Genomic DNA, 23,801 nt, shown 5'->3' on the forward strand with positions numbered 1-23,801 from the left:
CTGAGACAGTTCACCTGTTGACATACCGTGCTGTTAAAGAACAGTGCAAATTGCACATAGGAGTTTTATTTACTGCAATGCTTTCTGAGGGCAGCCTGACATGTGATTGGTTCTATCAGGCGCCCAATCAGAAAAAGGAGGAGGTAAAGTAATTACTCAACACATATGCCTGGGCAACAGCCTCGTATGCCCAAGTAGCAGCAGGACTGATCTAGATTGTCAGTACAGTGGTTAGCACAGTAATCTCTCTTGTTTCTTTATATAAATATATTTCTTCTCCAGCTCCTTTTCACTGTGGAGAGGATTAGGAAACCCTTTCTGCCGATGCCAATCTGTATTATGGTGTTAGATTTATTTGTCTTTTCCCCGCAACACACACTGTGCACTCTTAACAATATGGTATAGGGTGTTCTGTTTTCTGTTTTTAAACTATGTTTTTAATGCCTTTTTAATGTAATTTTTTGCAGTTTACTGCTGCTTGACAAAGGAATGACCCCTTGGGGATAATAAAGAATATCCAGTTGGTTGGATAAAGTATTTTTATGACAACATAAGAGCACTGGCGAGCTCAGTAATCCCTAAGGACTGGCTAGGCCAAGGAAGACCTCTTCAGCTGATGACAGACGAATTCTCACCATAATGAAGATAAAACCGCAAACGTCTGTCTGTCTGATAAAAACACTCTTCAGGAGGCAGGCGTGGATGTGTCAGTGACTGCTGTCTGCAGAAGACTTCACGCACAGAACTAAATAGGCTACGCCGCAAGATTCAAACTAGTTCACTAGTTGGCCACAAAAACTGGATTGCCAGGTTACAGTTTGCTGAGAACTACCTAAAAGAGTGGATAAAAAAGTCTTGTGGATAAATGAGACCAAAATTTACTTGTATCAGAGTTATGGCAAGAGCAAAGTATGGAGGCCAAAAGGAAATGTCCAAGATACAAATCACTTGTGAAATGTGGTGGTGGTGGTGATAAATTCTGACCTGTACAGAAACATTGTATCTGCTCAAGTTCAAGCAAATGCCTCCAAACTCATTGGACAGCACTTCATCCTCCAGCAACACAATGATCCCAAACATACTGCTAAAGCAACAAAAGAAACTTTTCAAAACCAAAATCTGTAATATTCTTGCTGGCATTCACCTAATCTGAAACCAACATAATGTATGCGTTTCATATGCTGAAGAGAGAACTTCAGGAAACTAGCCCCGACAAGCAGGAACTGAAGATGGGTACAGTGCAGGCCCAGCAGAGCAGCACCAGAGAAGACACTCAGCATCTGGTGATATCTATGGTTCACAGACTTCAAGCAGTCATTGCATGCAAAGGATATCAAACAAAGTACTAAACATGACTACTTGTCACTCATCACATTAATATGTCCTAAACATTATGGTGCTCTGAAACAGACTTTCTATGCACAGCCCTATGTATACAATGGGCTGAAATTTCTACTTGGTGAGACAAATATGTATAAAAATAACCAGTATGTAGAAATTTGTAGAAATACCAAATGCATGCATGCTAACACACATTCTAGCTGAAAGAAACACATAGGCATGGATTAAATAATATTTCCTTTTCCATGAATGACAAATAAATTAAAGTGTATGTCATGTTTAAATGGAAGTGTTTTTAATAGGCCACTGTACACCACAGACTTACTGTCTGTATGTCGGTGGAAAATATATAGGGCTAGCTAACATTAATATATAAATGTAATGCTGCAGACTAGCGACAGTAGCCTTGTTTAAAAATATGAAACAGTAGAAATGGCAGATCGGTCCATTTTACATTGTCACTCAACATAAGGCCTACCTGCCATGAAGAAGTCATTATCTTGCACCACTTTTTATATACGACCAATAATGTCACCAACCGGATCGTAGTGCAATGGTGATATTAATGCTTATTAATGTCACAGCCATCTGCAGTACTAATGTTACACACTCGGTCTGCCATGTCATTAGCAAGGTAGCTAATGTTAAACTCAGTCAAAATGTTGAAAGTGGAAATCTCTGAAGCATGGGTGCATTTTATTTGTATTTCTGAAATATAAATGAGTTTCCTGCAAAGATTATGAATACGCAAAAGCAATTGTTTAAATGTTTTACTTTTAGTTACCCAGCAAGGCAGTGTAATGACTGAGAGATTTCCAGAAGTCCAAGGGGGGATTCGAACCGTGCCTGTCACTCATCCGAAAGTGTTGCTGCCAAACACACTACCCAGTGAGCTACTAGTAAAGGAGATATATGAATGGCAAAGTTTTGCTGTTTTTAACGAGTACACTTCTATATATGTAATTTTGCGAGTGCATTTGATGTTTTTATTGGCTGATGTACCTTAAATGTGCAGTGAGGAGACATTATTTGTGGGCTTGGAGCATTGATGATGTAATCAGGTAGGAAAAAGAAGAAAAAGGGAAAAAAAAGCTAAATCCCTTAAGTTTGGGGCTTTATTGTGTGAATGTTTGAAGTTGTTTGTGAATTCTGTCTGTTGAAATGGGATCAGAAAGAACAGAAATGTATATTTATGAGGGCTGAGAGTCTGTGACCATTGCAGTCATTTCTGTAGGGAACCCTGAAATGTGCCAAACTCTCGGTGCTGTATAGGTATGGTGCATGCCACCCTGCCAAGGCATAACTTGGCGGGATGGGATACCTGCCAGCCCAATGCAGTAATATAATGTATGGCATTACAGTGATTATTGTACCAAACAAATAAAAAACACTAGGTCTGTTTATTTACATTGGACACAGTTCTCTCATGAGAACGTGATTTTTTGTGGTGTGCCTCACAAGAATGCATTTTTTACTTGATGTTTTGAAATCAAAACAAACGTGAAACTCATTCAGCTTGCAACAATCTACGTTAGGGCATTAGGATAACACAAACAAAATCAAAGAGCTAAAGGACAGTAAGCTGGCTTCATATAATAAGCTTGAAGGAAGGTTGAATTAACATCACAAATAGAATTGAAGTTAAAGTAAAACAACACCAATGAAGAAAAACTAAACTTGACGTGATTGTGATGTGCGCATGCACAATACCTCTTGGTAGGACAATTTGGTATGATGAAATTCTAGAACACCGGGCCCACATTATGTATGATACATACATAAATTTATAAATTATCAATAAACTATATGTAATTAATCAGTTATAATACCAACCATCAAACAGTTGAATTTAGACAGTGTTCCAAACCTGTTGTGTTTTGACCTGGACAGATTAATATGTCTCTGAAGCTGCAGGAAGATGAAAACATGGGAACACTGTGTGGGAATTAAACCCAACTGTGAGGAATTAGCCCGCACACGTAAACAGATAGACAGCCATTTCATTATATGGCCTATAGAGGGCAGACTAATCAGTCTGATTCTGTATTCAATGCATGACAGGCGCGCGTGCAGCAAGATACATTATTTTAAAAACCCGTTTTTTCGTAACACATTGGGCAACGTTCTCAATACAGAAATAAACTAGGATTTAAACAATTTGGGACAGGTGGTGGCAAGTGAGAGTCGGGCTTAAGTGGTTAGGCTTTAATACAATGAAAGCTTTGGGGTTGCACCTGCAAGGGAAGCTGTTGGGTGGGAGATCTCGCGCATACTTGCTGATTGCTGTGCTGGTATAGAGGCGCGGAGAGAACAATGGCTCCAGGTCCCAATCACCTGTCAATTGCGCCTTGTTACCGATCAGAGAGAATATACTGCCCCAATACGTTGGGACAGTACTTGAGAAACAATGAATAAACTGCGAAAAGAAGAAAAAAGAAAAAGTAAACAGGATTAGATCAAATTCGACAGGAACGCAAGTGCACATTCTGAATTCCAAACTGTCGCAAAAGTCTACATCTAGCGGTATGCTCCCACAAAACGCGCCAATCCGAACAAATTCAGAGGAAAACTCAGAGGTATTCTCGTTATCTCATGTCACAATGCCTGTATCTTACATTAAAATAAATAGTCGATGTTGATTCACATTTCATTTGAATGTTTTGACGCATCTGGTCGAATATATGGTTGATTTACGTATTAACATTACATACTGCGGTTTCACATTTAAATATGTATCAACTTAACTGTATAAATACATACATCGGATAATTAAAAACTGGCTCATACGTCATGCATTATGGAGGCCTGTCTACCACAGCCGTATACAGCCGAATATTTCAGAACGGTTGGATAAAAAATGAACGCATATACAGCACCACGGAAAGCGGAAAATTAAGCATGGTCATGAAATGCCACCCTCAAAGTGAAAATATTAAAAACTGCTCAGTTCTATCGAACTGCGGGGAGTCGTAGCAGATCCACAGCTTAGATTCCACAAAACAAATGGGTATATTTTAAATCCAGTTTCTTCATTTGAGTGAATTAATTATTTGAAACATAACCGGTCATAGTTAGATCCTTAATCAAGCATGTATAATAATAATAATAATAATAATAATCATAATAATCATAATAATCATAATAATGCAGAAATTGTCACTGCAAAGCAGCAGTTTTCATAGACATACAAAGGAAAATCGTAAAAAAATATAATTCCTTTTCAATGAATGACATTCATTACAGCTATTTTCAGTTTTTATGGACTGTTCAATAGAACAGGTGCAAAGTGGAGATTTGATCTGCACCATAGATTGTGCTTATCACGAATGCATAAGCCCGCAGGTGAAACGCTATGCGACCAAACGACCCGACAGAAGAAGACAGCGGCCAACATTTCAGTGCCCGTGCACCCAGCAACAGGTTTGGATTCGGGGTACGGCCTCAAGATCTGTCCGAACATTCTTGACCAAGAAAAAAAAGCGAAACTCCCGCTGTATATTCTAATCTAGACACACGGTAAAATATCCAGTGTTAGTTCAACTCTAACATATAACATTTTGTCCTACTCTGACCAAAGCTGGACTAAATGTTATCTGTTAGGCTACAGCTTAATAAACACTGGACATTTTACTGTGTAATCACACTGTAAAAAATTGTATGTTCACGATAAAACGTAGGATTTTTAAGGATTGTGTCGATGTTCAGTGTTTTGTCAAAACACTGTGGAAATCATGTAGAACAGCAGCCAGCAATGGTTCATTGTTCAACGGCTGGGATTTCATATATATAACACATAACATACCAGGCCTACCGTTTTGCCTTCGATAAATGATTTTTCATTGGCAACGTTTCTGCCGCTTTAAAGTTTTCATGCGACTCTTCTCATCAGTGAATTAAATCTTAAGTATAATTACGGACCAATTTTAATGAAGATATGCATGACCGTCAATCGATAATTACGATTTGTTTTATAGGGGTACAAAAATAAACAAATACAACAAGTGCAATCGTTTGCACCATTCTGGGGAATTTTTGAGTCTCTTCGTCCAAGAATTGGCTAGGCTGCTCTTATTAACTTTACAATATGTGTGTAGCTAATGAAAAATTACGCTACAATAGTTCGAATATGATTCGAATTCCCCATTGTAAACGTGTACGGCGTAGGCCTATAATGTCGGCGGTTTTCGCACTTGTTTCAGCTTTTTTCTTGCCTAGCCTATGCATTTTCCTTAGCATCCAGTCACATACCAGCAGGAGATATGCTCTACGTGAACGGGCCAGACCCGCCCGTGGTTACAACGGGACACGAATTCATAGATACACGAGTCCAAAAAGCTGTAATTTTTCGTTTTTAAGATTACGTTCTGACGCACACACCAACCAAAAAAATGAAACAACGCGCCGTGGGAACTAATGTCGGTTCTGGTGTGTATATGCACTTTGAAACAAATGAGTAAATACATCTGCAGTGGAATCTCGACTCATTCATGCACCCTTGTCCTCAACAGACCAAATTGAAGTTGCCAACATGATGCGTTGTATTATCGTTTAATCTCTGTCCAGCATTTGTGTTAAGCAGAACGCACACGCACGCATGCTTCAAGTCGCCTTTTGTCATTGTTTATTTACCAGTCAGAGTAATTCGTTTTAAATCAGTCTAAAAGTAGGCTAGAGTTTTACGTGGAATTAAGATCTTGTTTTTTCCTGTTATTATTCATGTATAGAACCGTATCCTGTACAGGACTGTAGACTGTTAGCTTTGCAACTTCCTACTTTACATCCTTCCTTAAATAAATTAATTTCTGGCAGATGATGAAGGATGTTTCATGAGAACCCGTATGTCATAGCTGTCAATGGGTGTATAGTTATTGAAGGCTCACAAAGTATTACTGCGCAAAACCATAATATTATTATTTCCGGGCACACAATTCAGTTTGCAACTACAGGTAAGAACTTATTGTGTTTTTTATCTCAACGAATTTTAATTTGGCATTTGTGGACCCCCAACAGACATACGCACACACACACCCCCCTCTACGCCGCATTGTATCGGGAGCTCACGTTAAGTCAATCCCTAGTAAGAAGCGCTTCAGCATCAGTGGGCGACGATTGTGTCGGGGTGGATTGAAGGCTGCCTCATGCTGAAGTAGGTGGCGTGTGATGTAATTTCTAAGAAGATATAAATATCGTCACACTGTGAAAAGCTGTGTTAGTATACCCGAGCAACACGTAAAAACGTATCATTGGGCACAAAACAACTTGGGGGATCAAGACAGAAAAAACTTCTTCGGATGCCACGGCGTTTTACCAACGCCACTCCATGCAGCACCAGGTGGAAAGTCGCGGCTTCATTTGGAACTGACATTTTGTTTTCCCCCGTATTCTCGCCCTTACCGCTTTCGCCCGAAGAACAAAGTGGACGGAGAAGAAAGTATTTGAGTTAATTTGACTCATTCGAGCAGGTGTTCCCCTGCGGATCAGGATGGCTGTCGAATCGGCCTTCTTCGCAATGCTGGCGATGGGGCTGGTGTCGAGTTTGGCGCATTGCTCCCCTTTGCATGTGAGGCACAACGGCACATTTGAGCGAGACTGGCAGACTCTCTACTCGCGCTCCTTGGCTCGGATGCCCGGAGAGACAAGAGACATCAGCCGGGACAGCGACTATCTTATGGGCATCAAAAGGCTGCGACGTCTTTACTGTAATGTAGGCATTGGATTTCACATCCAAGTTTTACCCGACGGAAAGATAACCGGAGTCCATAACGAAAACCGATACAGTAAGTTTCACTATTGATCTTTTTAATACTGCTGTCCAGTCCCATTCCGCGTGTGTGGGATATAAAATCATATAAATAATTTCAAATATGAATAAATGACAAGCCGCACATACCATTGCCTGTGGCATTACCGACCCGCTTTCTTTCATTTCTGAGAGTTTTCTGTGTGTGTACGTTCCTGAAGTGAGAAAACTCACGTTCCAATAATATAAAGAGCGCGATGACGGAAAACCATTAGACCACTGTGTCGTACACCCGAACACATTTTAATACATAAAATCACGTTTTATAGGCGATATACGTCATGTATCAAACAGACACGATTACAGTCACAACAGATAGAACAGATAGGCTACGCGGCGGAACAAAGCTTCGAAGGGCGTGTGATATCAGAAATGCATTGCAGTTCGATTTAGGCTGCTGTTTCTTAAATTAAGTGAAAGTTTTTTTTTTTTTTAAAAAAAAGCTTATTCATAAGTTAGCTGCAGGGCGCCGTTACTGTTTTGAGGAGCAACTTACTAGTGTGCTACCTTGAAGACAGCTCATCGTGCGCTTGCTTGAACAAATTGCGCGGCTTCGTTTTCAAGTTTAAAAAAACGCTATTTTGAAGTGTCAAAAGGAATCAGGTGCGGGTGAGATATAGCATCCGGAGCCTTAGAGAACTCTTCAGAGCGTTCGCTACTTTGGCAATAGCTTTTTCAGATAGCTGACTGCCTAGAGATCCAAGACAATATAACCAGTCCTAAACTTAGGAGTGACCGACGTGCATCTGTTACCGGGGGTTAACCCTTTGGCCCGATGTGTTCAATTAATGTCGCTCCCAGACAGAGGGATATCGGGGAACATTGGCAGACAGGAGGAATAATAAACTTTTGTCGGAAGGTCCCAAGCTGCATTGCCATCGATATGCATGGTAGTGTTCAATCATCTGCTTACAAGTAAGAATACCCCCACGGGATAGGCATGCGATTGACAGGACAGCACGGGGCCGTTTTGTGTCCCCCAAACTATTTTGAGCTCAGAAAGGAAGTTAAAGGGGATTTGTTAGCCTACATGGGTTTACATCAGACACATTATCCGTCAGGTAAAAACGGCCACTGCATATCGCCGGCCAGAACCCGCAGTAGTTGAAGATATAAGGGCATAGTTTCAGTGCTAAATGCCAATAATGTTCGCGTAAACAGACAAATAATTAAATTTGACAAACACCCAAAAAAATTGATAAATAATAATAAAACATCCAGCCAGCCGACCTGGAATAGCGGCTCACAGGTGCTAGTTGGCAACGTAATGGCGAGGCGCGGACTCATTGGTGCGACTATTTTCAAGGTGTAATTTACAAGCACAATTGTCCAAACATACAAACGTGCAAGTTCGGTTTCTGAGGATGTTACGCCTCCGCTTAAGCGGAAAGTAAAATATCCTGCGTGGTCGATGCGCCAGGTACTTAGAAACAAACAATTCCGGCTGTTTGGATAAATATATTACACAAAAGTGACGTAAACAATTACGGAAACGGGGGAGGCCTGATTTCAAAAATAGATTAAAAAATGAACAAAACATTTTGCTTCCTTTACTGTTCACTTCAGGTCTTCTTGAAATATCTCCGGTGGAAAGAGGTGTTGTGACGCTATTTGGCGTTCGGAGCGGTCTATTCGTGGCCATGAACAGCAAGGGGAAGTTGTACGGATCGGTGAGTATACCGAGTGATTTAGGGCTTATTTCCGCCGGTCTTATCGACGCGGCCTCTCCTCCGCCAGCCCTCTCTGCGCGGTCCTGACGTGCCTGCAGTGCCTTGCTGTGTTTTCATTGTACGCCGGATACACTTGAGAACGGTCGCGCAGTACATCATTCGGACTGCGCATTCCATTCTTTGCATTGCCAACCAACACACGCGCCTACAGTCCACTCACTGTACGGATCAATGAACTGTGGTACGGATGGGCTGGTCGGTCAGGACGACCCGTGCTGCGTCCCGCGCTATTTTATCTTAGTCCCCCCATATAATGGTAGTCTACTGTACTCAACTGGTCATGGTCCAAGTTAAACTACGCGGTCGTTCCCTGCACTTGGAACTGTACTTCCCTCTAAGGGTTTTAACACACTTGTTCCTGGTTATGGTTATACACTTTGTTGTACGTCGCTCTGGATAAGAGCGTTTGCCGAATGCCTGTAATGTAATGTAAGGTAATCATGGGATTAGCTGGATTTGCTGCTACAGTAATCTGTAACATTAACACAGCATATCAGAAACTAGTTGGCATAGTTCATGGCTGTCACAACCTGACTTCAGTCGGATCAAACACTAGGTAGCCTCATTCCACGTCAGACATATGTTCAAAAAACGGCCGTGTAGAAAACTATGGCGGACTTCACAAAACTTGTAGCACTGAACGTAGTATCATCTGATGCCATGTGTAGCCTAGGCCGCGGTTCACTGTTAGTACTTTCTGTCCGTAATGTAACAACCCCTATTATAAATTCAAACACGAAAAATGTAAGCTCTATAGCGTAAATTGGGCTATTGTGAATTTATACATTAATTTAGGTTAAATCGACAGCACTGTTAAAAAAAAAAAAAAAAAAAAAAAAAAAAAACAGAGACACCCGCTAAATAGACCTAAGCGATAGGGACCCTTCAGTGGATTTATTTGGATGGACAGTTTTATATTTTAGAATATCAGACTGCTAATAATCCTTTTTTTCTTGCATACGTCATAAACAGGTAGATAATGATATAACGAAGTGTTCCTTTAGGGTCAAAAGTCCACGTACGAGTGTTTGGATGTTGACACTTGTGTGTTGCTTCCTGTTTTAGCGACATTTCAGTGAGGAATGCAAGTTCAAGGAGAAGCTACTAGCCAACAACTACAACGCCTACGAGTCACGGGCGTACCCGGAGATGTACGTGGGACTGACCAAAACCGGCAGGACGAAAAAAGGAAACCGCATTTCTCCAGCCATGACAGTGACACATTTTTTACCCAGAATGTGACGCCGATGCAGCGAGACGTTACCTCAATGCAGAGAGGCGGAACCTGAGGACTTAAAACAAGCGCACTTTCAAACGGAGTTTTATGCAAGAGTAGGTCTATCATATTTAAATTATTTAAGTATGTATATATTGTGGCAGAAGTATATTTATTATTCTTGGTCATTTTATATTTCTGACAAACTGGCCCTCCAGTCGTGGAGAAAATGTAGAGAATCCTCCGAGTTATTTATTTTTTAAAATATCTATCAGTGTGCTGCTATGAAGTGTTTGGACACGTGAGATACCTTTGTTTTATGTTGAGGTTTGCACTGTTTATGAATGCCATTGTACAGCGCTAGTGTTTAAGATTACGTTTCCGCTTTTTCTGGGATGGAACTCGTAAATCTTACAGTGAAAATTAGGTGGTGCTGCAAGCCAAAGCCGTGTGACCTCCTTTGTGCGGCGTGGGGATCTAATTGAAAACAGTATCAGTTTACTTCTCGTCACAGATAGTGCCATGTTGAAGCCTTACCCATCAATTCTGTTTTTAGCTCTGCCATGACTTGAACTTTGAACTTTTCTGCAGTCAATCTTCATCAGATCTACGATAGAGGCGCAGTGCCTCCATACTGGCACGCCAATGCACTGTTGCAGCCTTGGCTGTTTTTATAAATGCATATTTTACAACGGGAAGTCAGAATGTTGAGTCAGAATTGCACTGCGGAGAGTATAGGGAGGTTATAGTTTGCCTTTGGCTGGAGGACTGCAACAATCACACATAAGCATCAGCATTACCCCTACGAAAAATCACGTGCAAAAACCACGTGTTCAGAAACCACACATGAACACCCAACATTTGAAGAGTGCACATGTGAACTTTTAAAATAATCCCACTTACACAAGATGAGTGTAAAAAAAAAAAGTAACGTGTGCTATTTTAAGTCACATGTTTTGTTTTCACATGTGAAAATTGCAGTTCACATTTTAAAAAGTCAGTGACGTGAAAATGTGAATGACTCAATGTGACTTATTTTATTTTTACGTGGAAATGTCCAGTTCACATATGCTATTTTGGTCACATGTGAATATTTTAACTGTGGCTTTCACATGTGAAAAAGGAAATTTTTAATGATTTTTAAATTTATTTTATTTCTTGTAAGGGACTGCAGGCACACATATTATGCAAAGAGGGGGGAGGGACTACGGAATGATTGATATGCAGTTGCCATGGATGACAGTATGCGTGCTGTATTTGCAGTATTTCAGAGGAGGAACATGCTCCCGCCTCTCTCTGTCCCTCTTCCCCTTTCTCTACCTCAGATCATTGATCAGCCCCTTATAGCAGAAATGTGCTAATGTTGGTTAGCCTCTGACGACCCGCCTGCTTTCCTTATACCCTCACCCTTACATACAGGCCGCTGGGTTACCAGACCCGCCTGCTTTCCTTATACCCTCACCCTTACATACAGGCCGCTGGGTTACCAGACCCGCCTGCTTTCCTTATACCCTCACCCTTACATACAGGCCGCTGGGTCACCGGACCCGCCTGCTTTCCTTATACCCTCACCCTTACATACAGGCCGCTGGGTTACCCTTACATACAGGCCGCTGGGTTACCGGACCTGCCTGCTTTCCTTATACCCTCACCCTTACGTACAGGCCGCTGGGTTACCGGACCCGCCTGCTTTCCTTATACCCTCACCCTTACATACAGGCCGCTGGGTTACCCTTACATACAGGCCGCTGGGTTACCGGACCTGCCTGCTTTCCTTATACCCTCACCCTTACATACAGGCCGCTGGGTCACCGGACCCGCCTGCTTTCCTTATACCCTCACCCTTACATACAGGCCGCTGGGTTACCGGACCTGCCTGCTTTCCTTATACCCTCACCCTTACATACAGGCCGTTGGGTTACCGGACCCGCCTGCTTTCCTTATACCCTCACCCTTACATACAGGCCGCTGGGTTACCCTTACATACAGGCCGCTGGGTTACCGGACCTGCCTGCTTTCCTTATACCCTCACCCTTACATACAGGCCGCTGGGTTACCGGACCTGCCTGCTTTCCTTATACCCTCACCCTTACATACAGGCCGTTGGGCTGCCAGGACCGTTCAAGCCGAGGGCTGTCCCATTCGAGCTATCTTTATCACACTCATTTACTTTTAGGAAGGATAATCATGGAGGAGATATAAGCTGACAGCTGTTACACTACATTACAGTATATGGACATCCAGTAACCCTCTATTTTTCTTCATATATTTGGTAAATATAAACTCGTGGTAGCGGGCGGGGAAGCGGGAGGTGCAGCTAGAGGAACACCCTGCCGTGTGCGCGCGCGCGCGTGTGTGTGTGTGTGTGTAAACCAAGGCTCTGGGCCCGGCTCACTGCTGTCGCCTGGGCCCTTTAAACCCAGAGGCTCGTTCAGGTCGGCGAGTGGAAGTGGAGGACAGCTGGGATCGTGGCTGGATCGGAGCCCATGTTTGCTCTGAGGCTCTGCTTCTCCAGGGTTTGCTCGTCAGGCCCGCGCCCAGGACTATAGATTCCTCATTGTCACTGTTACTAGCCAATCGCGTTGGTTCAGACCTCACTTCATTTAATGGCTCTCTGATGTCAGAATAGCAGAAACATAGTGATATAGTGCTCTGAAATCATTAGCTCTACTACAATGTATGATATGTGTCACAGCCACCTAATCTACTTGGGTAAGAAACCATGGAAATGGGACTTCAGCCATCTGAATGGTGATGACGGTCCCACATGTTCGATTTACAGGGACTATATATCAGATATCTTTAACAGTCTGTTCTTGGGCTGTGATTGTTGTTTACAATAAGCAGTTTGGTTGGTATAGTCCTGGAAGGCTCATAGAATTTGTACACAGTATCTACTGAATCATCATATTCATGAAAAAACAGGGCTTGCAATTGTAACACACAGCTATAAATATATCATGTTTTTTTTCCCTCAAGTAACAATCATCCCTTTTTGGAGGTGCAAGTCATTCAGAATTAGCCATTCACATTCTCTTAGGTTTCTCCATTCAGGTGCGTAGCTGCCGTTCACGTTAGCATAAAGGCTGAAGCTAACGGTCAAGTGTTTTGTATTTCATTTTTATGCATTTACCAGAATTTGTCTGTAGTTTTATACAGGTGCTGTTAAATGCTGTGGAGTATGTGCCGTGCACATTGTGAATCATAACTTAAAAGGAAGTCAATAAACTATGTTCTGCAGAATGCACCCTAGTCTTGTCGAATGCTTTGTCCGCATCGAATGCTTGCCCTTTGTGTTCTCAACCTTGGCGTGACCTTCACCTGTGTGCCACACACATGCAAGTAAGCACATGAGCAGGGGTAACCAACCCAGTTCCTGGAGATCTACCACCCTATAGGTTTTTATTTCAACCTTAATTTAGCACACCCAACTCTACTAATTAGCAGCTCAATGCAGATCATTAACTTGAATGAGGTGTGCTTTGCTGCGGTTGAAGTGAAAATGTACAGGACGGTAGATCTCCAGGAACAGGGTTGGTTACCACTATGCATGAGTGTGCACTGCATAGAAATTCATGCTTATGACAATAGACTGTCTGACTGCATTCCCAAGATATTCAAACCAAAAATGTAAATGCCTTTGACACAAAAAAAATAAAAACAGTGATTGCCTCTTGCAGTTTAAAATTATGATCCAAATTTTAACATTTACATTTACATTTAACATTTACATTTCCCTCAAACAATGCGTAGGACTGGCATGAGCTCAGCGCTGGGTATTTCTGTACTGATCTCACCACGGCCTCCACGTTTACTCACTGTTTGAGCCAATAAACAGCTATGCAGACCAACACAGTCACTGTTTGAGTCAATAAACAGCTGGGCAGACCAACACAGTCACCGTTTGAGCCAATAAACAGTTGTGCAGACCAACATAGTCACTGTTTCAGACAATAAACAGCTGTGCAGACCAACACAGTCACTGTTTCAGCCAATAAACAGCTGTGCAGACCGACACAGTCACTGTTTGAGCCAATAAACAGCTGTGCAAACCGAAACAGTCACTGAGCCAATAAACAGCTGTGCAGACCGACACAGTCACTGTTTCAGCCAATAAACAGCTGTGCAGACCGACACAGTCACTGTTTCAGACAATAAACAGATGTGCAAACCAACACAGTCACTGAGCCAATAAACAACTGTGCAGACTGACACAGTCACTGAGCCAATAAACAGCTGTGCAGAATGACACAGTCACTGTTTGAGCCAATAAACAGCTGTGCAGACTGACACAGTCACTGAGCCAATAAACAGATGTGCAGACCAACACAGTCACTGAGCCAATAAACAGCTGGGCAGACCAACACAGTCACCGAGCCAATAAACAACTGTGCAGACTGACACAGTCACTGAGCCAATAAACAGCTGTGCAGACTGACACAGTCACTGTTTGAGCCAATAAACAGCTGTGCAGACTGACACAGTCACTGAGCCAATAAACAGATGTGCAGACCAACACAGTCACTGAGCCAATAAACAGATGTGCAGACCAACACAGTCACTGAGCCAAGAAATAGCTGTGCAGAGTGACACAGTCACTGTTTGAGCCAATAAACAGCTGGGAAGACCTACACAGCCACTGAGCCAATAAACAGCTGTGCAGACCGACACAGTCACTGTTTGAGCCAATAAACAGCTGTGCAGACGACACAGTCACTGTTTGAGCCAATAAACAGCTGGGTAGACCTACACAGCCACTGAGCCAATAAACAGCTGTGCAGACCGACACAGTCACTGAGCCAATAAACAGCTGTGCAGACCAACACAGTCACTGAGACAATAAACAGCTGTGCAGACAGACACAGTCACTGTTTGAGCCAATAAACAGCTGTGCAGACCAACACAGTCACTGAGCCAATAAACAGCTGTGCAGACCAACACAGTCACTGAGACAATAAACAGCTGTGCAGACCGACACAGTCACTGTTTGAGCCAATAAACAGCTGGGTAGACCTACACAGCCACTGAGCCAATAAACAGCTGTGCAGACCGACACAGTCACTGTTTGAGCCAATAAACAGCTGTGCAGATGACACAGTCACTGTTTGAGCCAATAAACAGCTGTGCAGACTGACACAGTCACTGAGCCAATAAACAGCTGTGCAGACCGACACAGTCACTGTTTGAGCCAATAAACAGCTGTGCAGACCGACACGGTTTGCCTCTGATTGAGGGCGGGAGGAGGGGAGTGTCTGTGAGGTTAGGGTCTGTGGTGGGGAACTATGTGTGTCTTTTGGTCACAGAAAATATTAGGGTTGCCACAACATCAATCAATCAATCAATTTTTATTTATATAGCGCTTTTAACAAAGGAGCTTTGTCACAAAGAAGCTTTACAGAGAACTGGCCCCCAAAGAGTAAAGCCCCTTTTCCACTGCAGGGCCGAACGGTTCTGAGCACGGAGAGGAACGGTTCCAATGGTGTTTCCCCCTGGAAACGGTTTAGCGCGGAAGGATTACAAACCATGCCCAACACGATATTTTCGGCACGGTTAGACAACTGTGCTCAGTGCAGCAGAACAGTTCGGGTGGGCAGGCTTAATGACGTATTCACTGATTGGTCAGTTTTGTGACTCCACATACGGTCTCTTCACGTCCTCTTCCGTAAGCTAGGTCGGTGAAGAAGCTAATATAAATCAAAATGCTAATCAAAAATCGTATTCCGTCATAGCAACAAGATAAACCCGACAATAGCCATAAGATATACAGCAGTGAAAACGCTGCTCACTGAATAACGAAATAAACAGGACAAAGTTTTTTTAAATGATACCATGTCATTCTACAGTCGATATCTGGGACTAAATATTGAATAAATACATAACCTTACCATTGGTTTTACGTGTAGAGATGTCCCTTTTGAGACTGAGTGGTCATATATTGTCTTGGACAATCCGTTTATGAAATATATTTCGCGCATTTGTGATGCCTGGGTACGTTCAAAATAGTTGTGCATAATACCACAAGTATCGTTTACGGCGTTGTCGTCGTTTTTAGTACAGTCAGGCTTGATTGACAATTCATTTATTCAGTAGGTGAGAGTATAAGCTTTCTAACAATGTATAACATGTCTAATTTTGCTTTTGGAATAGCGTTTTAAAGGTCAGCGTAACCGAAAATGTTCTTTTCATCGCATTCACTTACGCATTAAGACGCTGCACCTAACGAAACGTTGTTAAAGATATTTCGTAATTTCTTGGAAAATACTATTATTATGGAGGACTTCAGGGCATAGCTAAGCCATATATTTGCTGATAGACCTATCTGACATCGTTTTCTGGAGCAAAACAGAAGCGGATTGAACTCGTTGATTTACTGTCTCTGTCTGAACACAGATAAAATTTCATCATTGCTACGTAAGCATTACTGCTCAAAATATTTCCTTTATACACATTATTTTTGGATTGAGTGTCTTTAAATCGGTTAGTGGTATTATATAATGTGGATATTTCACACTGTAATGTTAGCAGTTAGTATTTTTTTGAATGCATGCAAGTGATGGTCAGTGGAGGATACACTAAAAAGAAAAAACAAAAACAGACCAAAATACACAGAATCCTCGTCCGTTTCGTCAGCCAACGAAACATAACATTACAAAAACAAAACAGTATGAAGAGCGGCGACAACAACTGGTGCATATTACATTCACAACGGGACACCGTTGCTGATCCACCGCGTCACTTGCTGTCCTTACAAGATATTTCCTAGTCCTGGTTTTAGCAGCCCGACAGTGGAAACAGAAACGGTAACCGTTCCCACAAGTACTGAGCAGTGCGGAACGGCACGAAGTGGCCCTGGTAACGGTTTGGCCCTACGGTGGAAAAGCGGCTTAAGCCTAGGGCTACAGTGGCAAGGAAAAACTCCCTGACTGATAGCAGGAAGAAACCTTGAGCAGAACCGGACTTGGGGGGGGGGACCCATCTGACGCGGGCAGGCACCGGTTTGTTACGGAAAATCAACAGTGGCAGGAGGCGGGGGTGCCCAGCTGGTCTAGCTGGTCTAGGGCTGGAGCTCCAGGCCGGGGGGAGGTGCTCAACAAACTTGGGCTAGAGCTCCAGGCAGGTGCCCAGAGCCGAAGAGAAGGCTAGGAGAAGGCTCTACCACCTATGGTACTTTTCGCTATTCTAGGAATAACAAGGAGGCCTGCACCCTGCGAACGAAGCATGCATGAGGGAATATAAGGAAGAAGTAAATCATTTAATTACAAAGGGGCAAGCCCATGTAAGGCTTTAAAGGTAAGAAGTAGTATCTTATAGTCTATTCGGAATTTAACTGGCAACCAGTGGAGCGATGCTAACACTGGGCTGATGTGCTCGAATCTCCTTGTTCTAGTGAGAATGCGAGCTGCTGCATTTTGAACTAGCTGGAGCCCTTTCACAGAGGAATTTGCACATCCAGACTAAAGAGCATTGCAGTAATCTAATCTTGAAATAGCAAAAGCATGAACTAGCTTTTCTGCATCATGTAAGGACAGTAATTTCCGAATTTTTTAGATATTTCTCAAGTGATAAAAAGAAACCCTAGAGATGTTTTTAATATGTATATCAAATGCAAGTTCTGGATCAAAGGTAACACCAAGATCTTTGATTACAGCACTTGAAGTAATGGGGATTCCATCAATGTTAAGCATATAGTCAGATAGTTTGCATCGGGCCTTCTGTGAGTGTTTCTGTCCTCTGCTGCAAGTTAAAAAACCCTCCTTCCTTTATCTTGCTCAGCTCAGACTGCTGCTCACACAGCAAAACCATCAGAGGAAAATCAACTCTGATGGAGTATGTATCACTCTCATAGAGCACCTTTATGTCTGTTCCGGTTGGTTTAACGCAAAGCAATTTCCCAAACACTACAGCAAACAAAGAGTTGCATTTTTTATATTTTGATTTTTGTGAAACCATTGCAACATGAAGGATGAGCACAACTACCAGGACACAGCTGGGAGAACACGTTAGCATGTTAACCTTCTCTTTAAACAACAGCACAACTACCAGTAGCCTACACAGCTGGGAAAACACGTTACCATGTTAGCCTGCTCTTTAAACATTTCCTCGCATTAAAATTCTATCACAATCTAATGTAAGTTCAAGTGTCTTCTCCAAATGTGGTCAGCATATTGGCAATGAAAATAAGGATACTGCGTGAAGGTTGAAGTAACGGGCGGCGCTGAAGAGTGTGAGCTAACGGCAGGAAGTGGAAGGCATGTTCTATTTTAGAGAACCTAACCTCCCTCCTCGGTCCCCTCCCTGATTTTAACTCCCATGACGACCTTCTCATCTCAACAGAAAACGAAACACAGGATTTCAAGCCTTCTAAAATCATTTCAAACGTTAAAGTAACAATGGTAAACGTGTCATATTTTTACAGCACGATGAAATGTAGTCTCCTCTACGGAGCGATTCCTCTTACCCATTCTTTTATTTTTAGGTTGCTTTCGGTCAACTATTTCAAGCGTGTTCCTTTCAGAGTGAAATAAACTTGGCCAGGACAGCCAGGTGTGTCCGTTCAGTACACAAATACACACGCATTTCAGACGACCTGCTCTAAATGAAACTTTCCCTCAAGAACCGAACAGAAAAGAACGAGAACTGTTCCAGGATACTGGTAGGAATGAAAGGAAATCTCATTCCGTGACTGCCACCCCACCCGCCTCGTCAAAATTATCACTGCGGCTGCAACGTATGGAAAACCAAACGAGACTAAATTAAATAAATACATAGCTTTCAATAATAATCAATTGATAATGAAATAAATAAATAGGCAATGGAATAGATAATGAAATAAATATGCCTAAGCAATGGAATAAATAAATAGCCTATCTTAATTATCGTATGCCGCTTTTTTCATGGCGTTTTTATTTCATTAGAACATTTTGCGCATTGGCTCTTTTTTTAACTTCCTCGCATATTCATTTCTAAGCGTATGTAATTCTAAACCTCGCCTGTCACACAATATGGAAGGGGCGGAGTTAGATATGATCACAGACAGTGCGTAAGTGCCACGTGCCTTCACTTAGCATCCCAGAGTTTTTTCCTTTCACATCGTGTCAAATGGTCTGAATCCACCTTTTTTACCTCATGGGCTCAGTCTTTTTGCACGGGATTTAAAATTTAAAAAATTAAAATCGGTGTTCTTGGCATTTGTAGCCTACAGCCCATCACTTAACATTTCGGCATTTTTATAATCTTCATGATCCACGGCCGACTAATTCTAACCAAATGCGCAAATAATGGTTGTAGCCTTGGGGGCATGGCCTGTATATTCACTGTCTTTGTGATCATAGCTGACCCGCCCCTTTCCTGATAGCTGTCAGGCCGAGTCGTTTTGAAACGAATACAACACGAGATAAATACGAGTGGAAATTGATGGGCCTAGAAATAAATAGGCCATTGGTTATAAAACGCCATGAAATAGAAGAGACAAATACATTTTTAATAAATATCTATTGCATTGCATATATTCTTTTATTTCATTATCAATTCATTGTTATTGACCATTAATTATTTAATTTTGTCACATGTGGTCTTCCTTAACAACTGACTTTCTTCGTGCAATGTCGAACAGAGTAGAAAAGAACGTCATAGAATACAGCGTATGAATCCCCTGGATGACGCTGGTTTTTCACCACTGAGAATAACAAAGATGAACACACATACACACTGCAAACTATAGATACATCTACTCTGAGTGCTAAAACTGGACATAAAAAAAATAAACAGAACTCGAAAAATAGCCTATGTGAAAACAGCTAAGACTATACTATATTGAAAGGACAAATATAAGAACAGCAGCATTAACAGGTCACAGTGCCTGGCTGATTTTCCCCAGTCAGAGGCCATATCAGGAATTTTACTCGTACACAGACTATGAGATTACCACATGAACTGCTGCAGGTAAACTATAATTTTACACAGACTTCACTGCAGTCCAGGTGTATCCATCTGTCACTGTTCTAACCCTCATGCAGTCAATGTAGCCTTAAAATCCATATGTTCCCATAGGGCCTTTCTGGTGGAGAACTCTGGCCCAGCTCCATACAAGATAGGGAGGGCACAGGCATGTGTATTAGAACATAGAAGGGGGGGATGTGGCACTCGGCAGGGGGAGATTTCAGAATTTGGCATGTGATTTGTCTGTCCATCTTTAATCCTGTCGAAGTTGACACTTCAATCAGGGACTGAGTTTGGTGTTGGGGGGCTGGGGGGGGGGGGGGGGTTGGGGTGTGGGGGGATTAGCTGTGGGGAGGCTACAAAAAAGCACCCCTCCAGAGGTCATTTGGGGGGTTGAGGGCTTCCCTTAAATTCACAAGCATGTGTCATCATCTGGGATTTCTGGTTTCTGGAGAGAAAGACGGCGATCAGCCACCCTCCGTTTCCTAAACAATTCCTGACTGTGTCCTGGTTAAGAGGGCATTCACCTGTTTATAATAAATCTTTCCCTCTTTATTATGTTGAATTACATTACTAGTCCAGTGAATGATGTCAGTGTCTCCACAAACAAATATTGTTAAATATCCTCTGAAATGCACACATCTAGCGACGGTGGGCGACTTGGCATAAGTCTAATGGCAGTTTCTTCAGAAAGGGCAGTTCCCGGTCGCCGGTCTGACGGGCGATTTAAATGTGAAACTGCCGCGTAAAGGCCTGCCGTGTAGCGACTGCCTCGTCCCTACTATGGAGCAGGACTCCCAGGCCGCAGCGGCAATTAGCCTGGAGCTGCAGCGGTCCCAGTCGTTACCCTGCCCACGAACCGACGCAGAGCCTGGGGCCTGAGAGCCGGTGGGACGGCACAGGCAGGGGGGAGTCGCTCACAGCGGGACGGAGCTTAAGCACAGCCCTAGCAGCCTGAGCAAATAAAGGGGGATCAATGGGGACCCGAAAAGCCGGGCCAGGGGAGGGTCACGGGATGGGGGGATTACGTGGCAGATTTGTACCTTCTCTTTCAGCACCGGGCTCCCCTGCGAGGACCTCTCAGCATGTGGCAGACCGCCATCGCGCAGGTGTGTTGGAGGACGCCAGCGTTAGAGTTAGCGCCATCGCACAGGTGTGCTGGAGGACGTCAGCGTTAGCGTTAGCGCCATCGCGCAGGTGTGCTGGAGGACGCCAGCGTTAGCGCCATCGCGCAGGTGTGCTGGAGGACGCCAGCGTTAGCGTCATCGCGCAGGTGTGCTGGAGGACGCCAGCGTTAGCGCCATCGCGCAGGTGTGCTGGAGGACGCCAGCGTTAGCGCCATCGCACAGGTGTGCTGGAGGATGCCAGCGTTAGAGTTAGCGCCATCGCGCAGGTGTGCTGGAGGACGCCAGCGTTAGCGCCATCGCGCAGGTGTGCTGGAGGACGCCAGCGTTAGCGCCATCGCACAGGTGTGCTGGAGGATGCCAGCGTTAGCGCCATCGCGCAGGTGTGCTGGAGACGCCAGTGTTAGCGTTAGCGCCATCGCGCAGGTGTGCTGGAGGACGCCAGCGTTAGCGTTAGCGCCATCGCGCAGGTGTGCTGGAGACGCCAGTGTTAGCGTTAGCGCCATCGCGCAGGTGTGCTGGAGGACGCCAGCGTTAGCGCCATCGCACAGGTGTGCTAATAAAATTAAATAAAAATATGTTTCAGTGACAACTGTCATGAAACTATTGCAAGACGATGCATTCACATATTGTTAAACATACCTGCCAATCATGGCCAGGAGTTTTTTTTTTTTTTTTTTAACAAACTAAAGTCTTTCGGGAAACATCTCCGAGCAAAAAGCATACATGCTAATGTGAAAGCTGCTGTTTATATATCAATTTATGTATGAAGGCATTTTGTTTTTAGACCGAGATGCTTTATAATAATAATGACACACACCACTGACATTCCATTAGCTTTTTTAACCTTTCTGTTGGATTTTTGGATTTTAGAAGAATCTTCGCAGCCTCCTCCCTCCTCCCAGCACTCGAACCTGCTGGCTGCCCAGAGGCTTGTGTGATTGCACGTTACGGTGGGGCAGTGCGCTCAGTGTCTGTTCGTGTGACTTGGGTGTGTGGATGGGACGCGGGTGTGTGTTTGTGTGACGCGGGTGTGCGGATATGACGTGGGTGTGTGTTCATGTGACGCGGGTGTGTGTTCTTGTGACGTGGGTGTGTGGATATGACATGGGTATGTGTTCATGTGACGCGGGTGTGTGTTCATGTGACGTGGGTGTGTGTTCATGTGATGCGGGTGTGTGTGGATGTGACGTGGGTGTGTGTTCGTGTGACGTGGGTGTGTGTGAGCGTGGTCTACTGCAGTGGGTTGCATCCAATGGAAGTTGGAATCTGGAAACTGCAGTCTGTATAATTCCATGGAGCTACAGATATGAGAATGAAGGCACCATACAGACTTTTTATACCAGGGGTGTCCAGTCTCATTTGAAAAAGGGCTGATGTGGGTGCAGGTTTTCGTTCTAGCCCAGGGAAACTAAATACTTCGCTTGGTGGAATACTTTTTGGCTGGAGCGCAACAGCGCTACAAACACGAATGTCTGTGACTGAGTGACTGAGTGATCAAGTGCTGAGTGACTGAGTGATGAAGTTACACCATTGGTCGGCCGGTCCAGCCATATACTAGGCTTTGACCTGGTCTTGTTTAAAGATATGCTTGAGGCCCAGCACAAAATGCACTTCTTCACAATGGTCCACAGCCTAAAAGGCTTCTAAAATGGCAGAACATGGATGGCTAAACGGTCATTCTGCAGTTTGAGTGCTAAGCTAATTTGACTGTCTGCGACTTAATCACGTCATTTCCCAAATCTGCCGTCTGTGTAACTTCATCACTCACTTAGTCACTTAGTCACTCAGTCACAAACATTTGCGTTTGTAGGGCTGGCTCCACTGTTGCAATCCAGCCAAAAATGTCCCCTAAACCTGTGCACAGGCTTTGCCCTACCCGATTTTGCTTTTTGTCATAATAATAATGTTTAAGGCACCTTCCATTTTCTAGAGGATACAGTGAATTCTGTTCTGTTCTGTTCTGTACTGTTATATTCTAGTTAACATTTAATGCATTGTAGTGCAACAGGGGTCAAATGGAGCCAAACTTTCTTCCTGGAAGGAGGAATAAGACACAATGTAATTCTTCTGTTGTGATGACCCTGCCAGATAGGACACCACTTCCCTAAATCTGCATCCCATCTCGACGCAACCCACTACGTGACAGCACAGTGATGAGACAAACAGGAAAATTTGTTGAACTGAAGTTGAAGTTGTACTGTGACCCACAGCTGGTCACCCATGTGATATTTAGGGGACCAATTGCAGACAGGGGGAGGTCTACGAACTAGCGAACGTCTTGTGAGCAGTTTGTGCTGGGCGCTTGTCCATATCATGCCATGTGGACTCAAAACACTGGGTCTGTTGGTTTGTCTCTTGATTGAGCAGGGCCACATCAAACACAATGTTTGATTGTGTCTTGAGTACACTGCCACCTTTAGTCCCTGGCAGGGGAAAATCTCCAGGTGTGGGACAGTCATTAAGCCCTATGTGGTCAAATGTTCAAAGTTTTCACATATTACAGAATCATTTTTTTAAATATTAAAACTGTTGTTACAAATATTTACACTAACAATATATTTACAGTGTACGTTAAATTACACATAGCATATTTTTATATACACAATATGTTGCAGTTTATATTTTTTGTACAAGGCTTTAGCAGACAC

General features: G+C 43.3%; 1 protein-coding gene and 1 long non-coding RNA gene across 2 annotated transcripts in view; one reads left to right on the plus strand and one right to left on the minus strand.

Moving 5' to 3' along the window:
- LOC118214691 overlaps positions 1-23,801 on the minus strand; it is a 55,053-nt gene that overhangs the window by 22,731 nt on the left and 8,521 nt on the right. The window contains exon 2 of the long non-coding RNA XR_004762671.1: positions 3,576-3,757. This is a non-coding gene — a long non-coding RNA (uncharacterized LOC118214691). The remainder of the gene's footprint in view (positions 1-3,575; positions 3,758-23,801) is intronic.
- On the plus strand, positions 6,824-11,730 carry LOC118214690 (fibroblast growth factor 4B-like). Its single transcript, XM_035394823.1, has 3 exons — positions 6,824-7,118; positions 8,708-8,811; positions 9,937-11,730. The coding sequence occupies exons 1-3, from the start codon at positions 6,824-6,826 to the stop codon at positions 10,111-10,113; spliced, it is 576 nt and encodes a 191-aa protein (XP_035250714.1). The 3' UTR covers positions 10,114-11,730.

Source organism: Anguilla anguilla, chromosome 16 (genome assembly GCF_013347855.1).
Source record: "Anguilla anguilla isolate fAngAng1 chromosome 16, fAngAng1.pri, whole genome shotgun sequence".
Classification (NCBI taxonomy): Eukaryota; Metazoa; Chordata; class Actinopteri; order Anguilliformes; family Anguillidae; genus Anguilla; species Anguilla anguilla.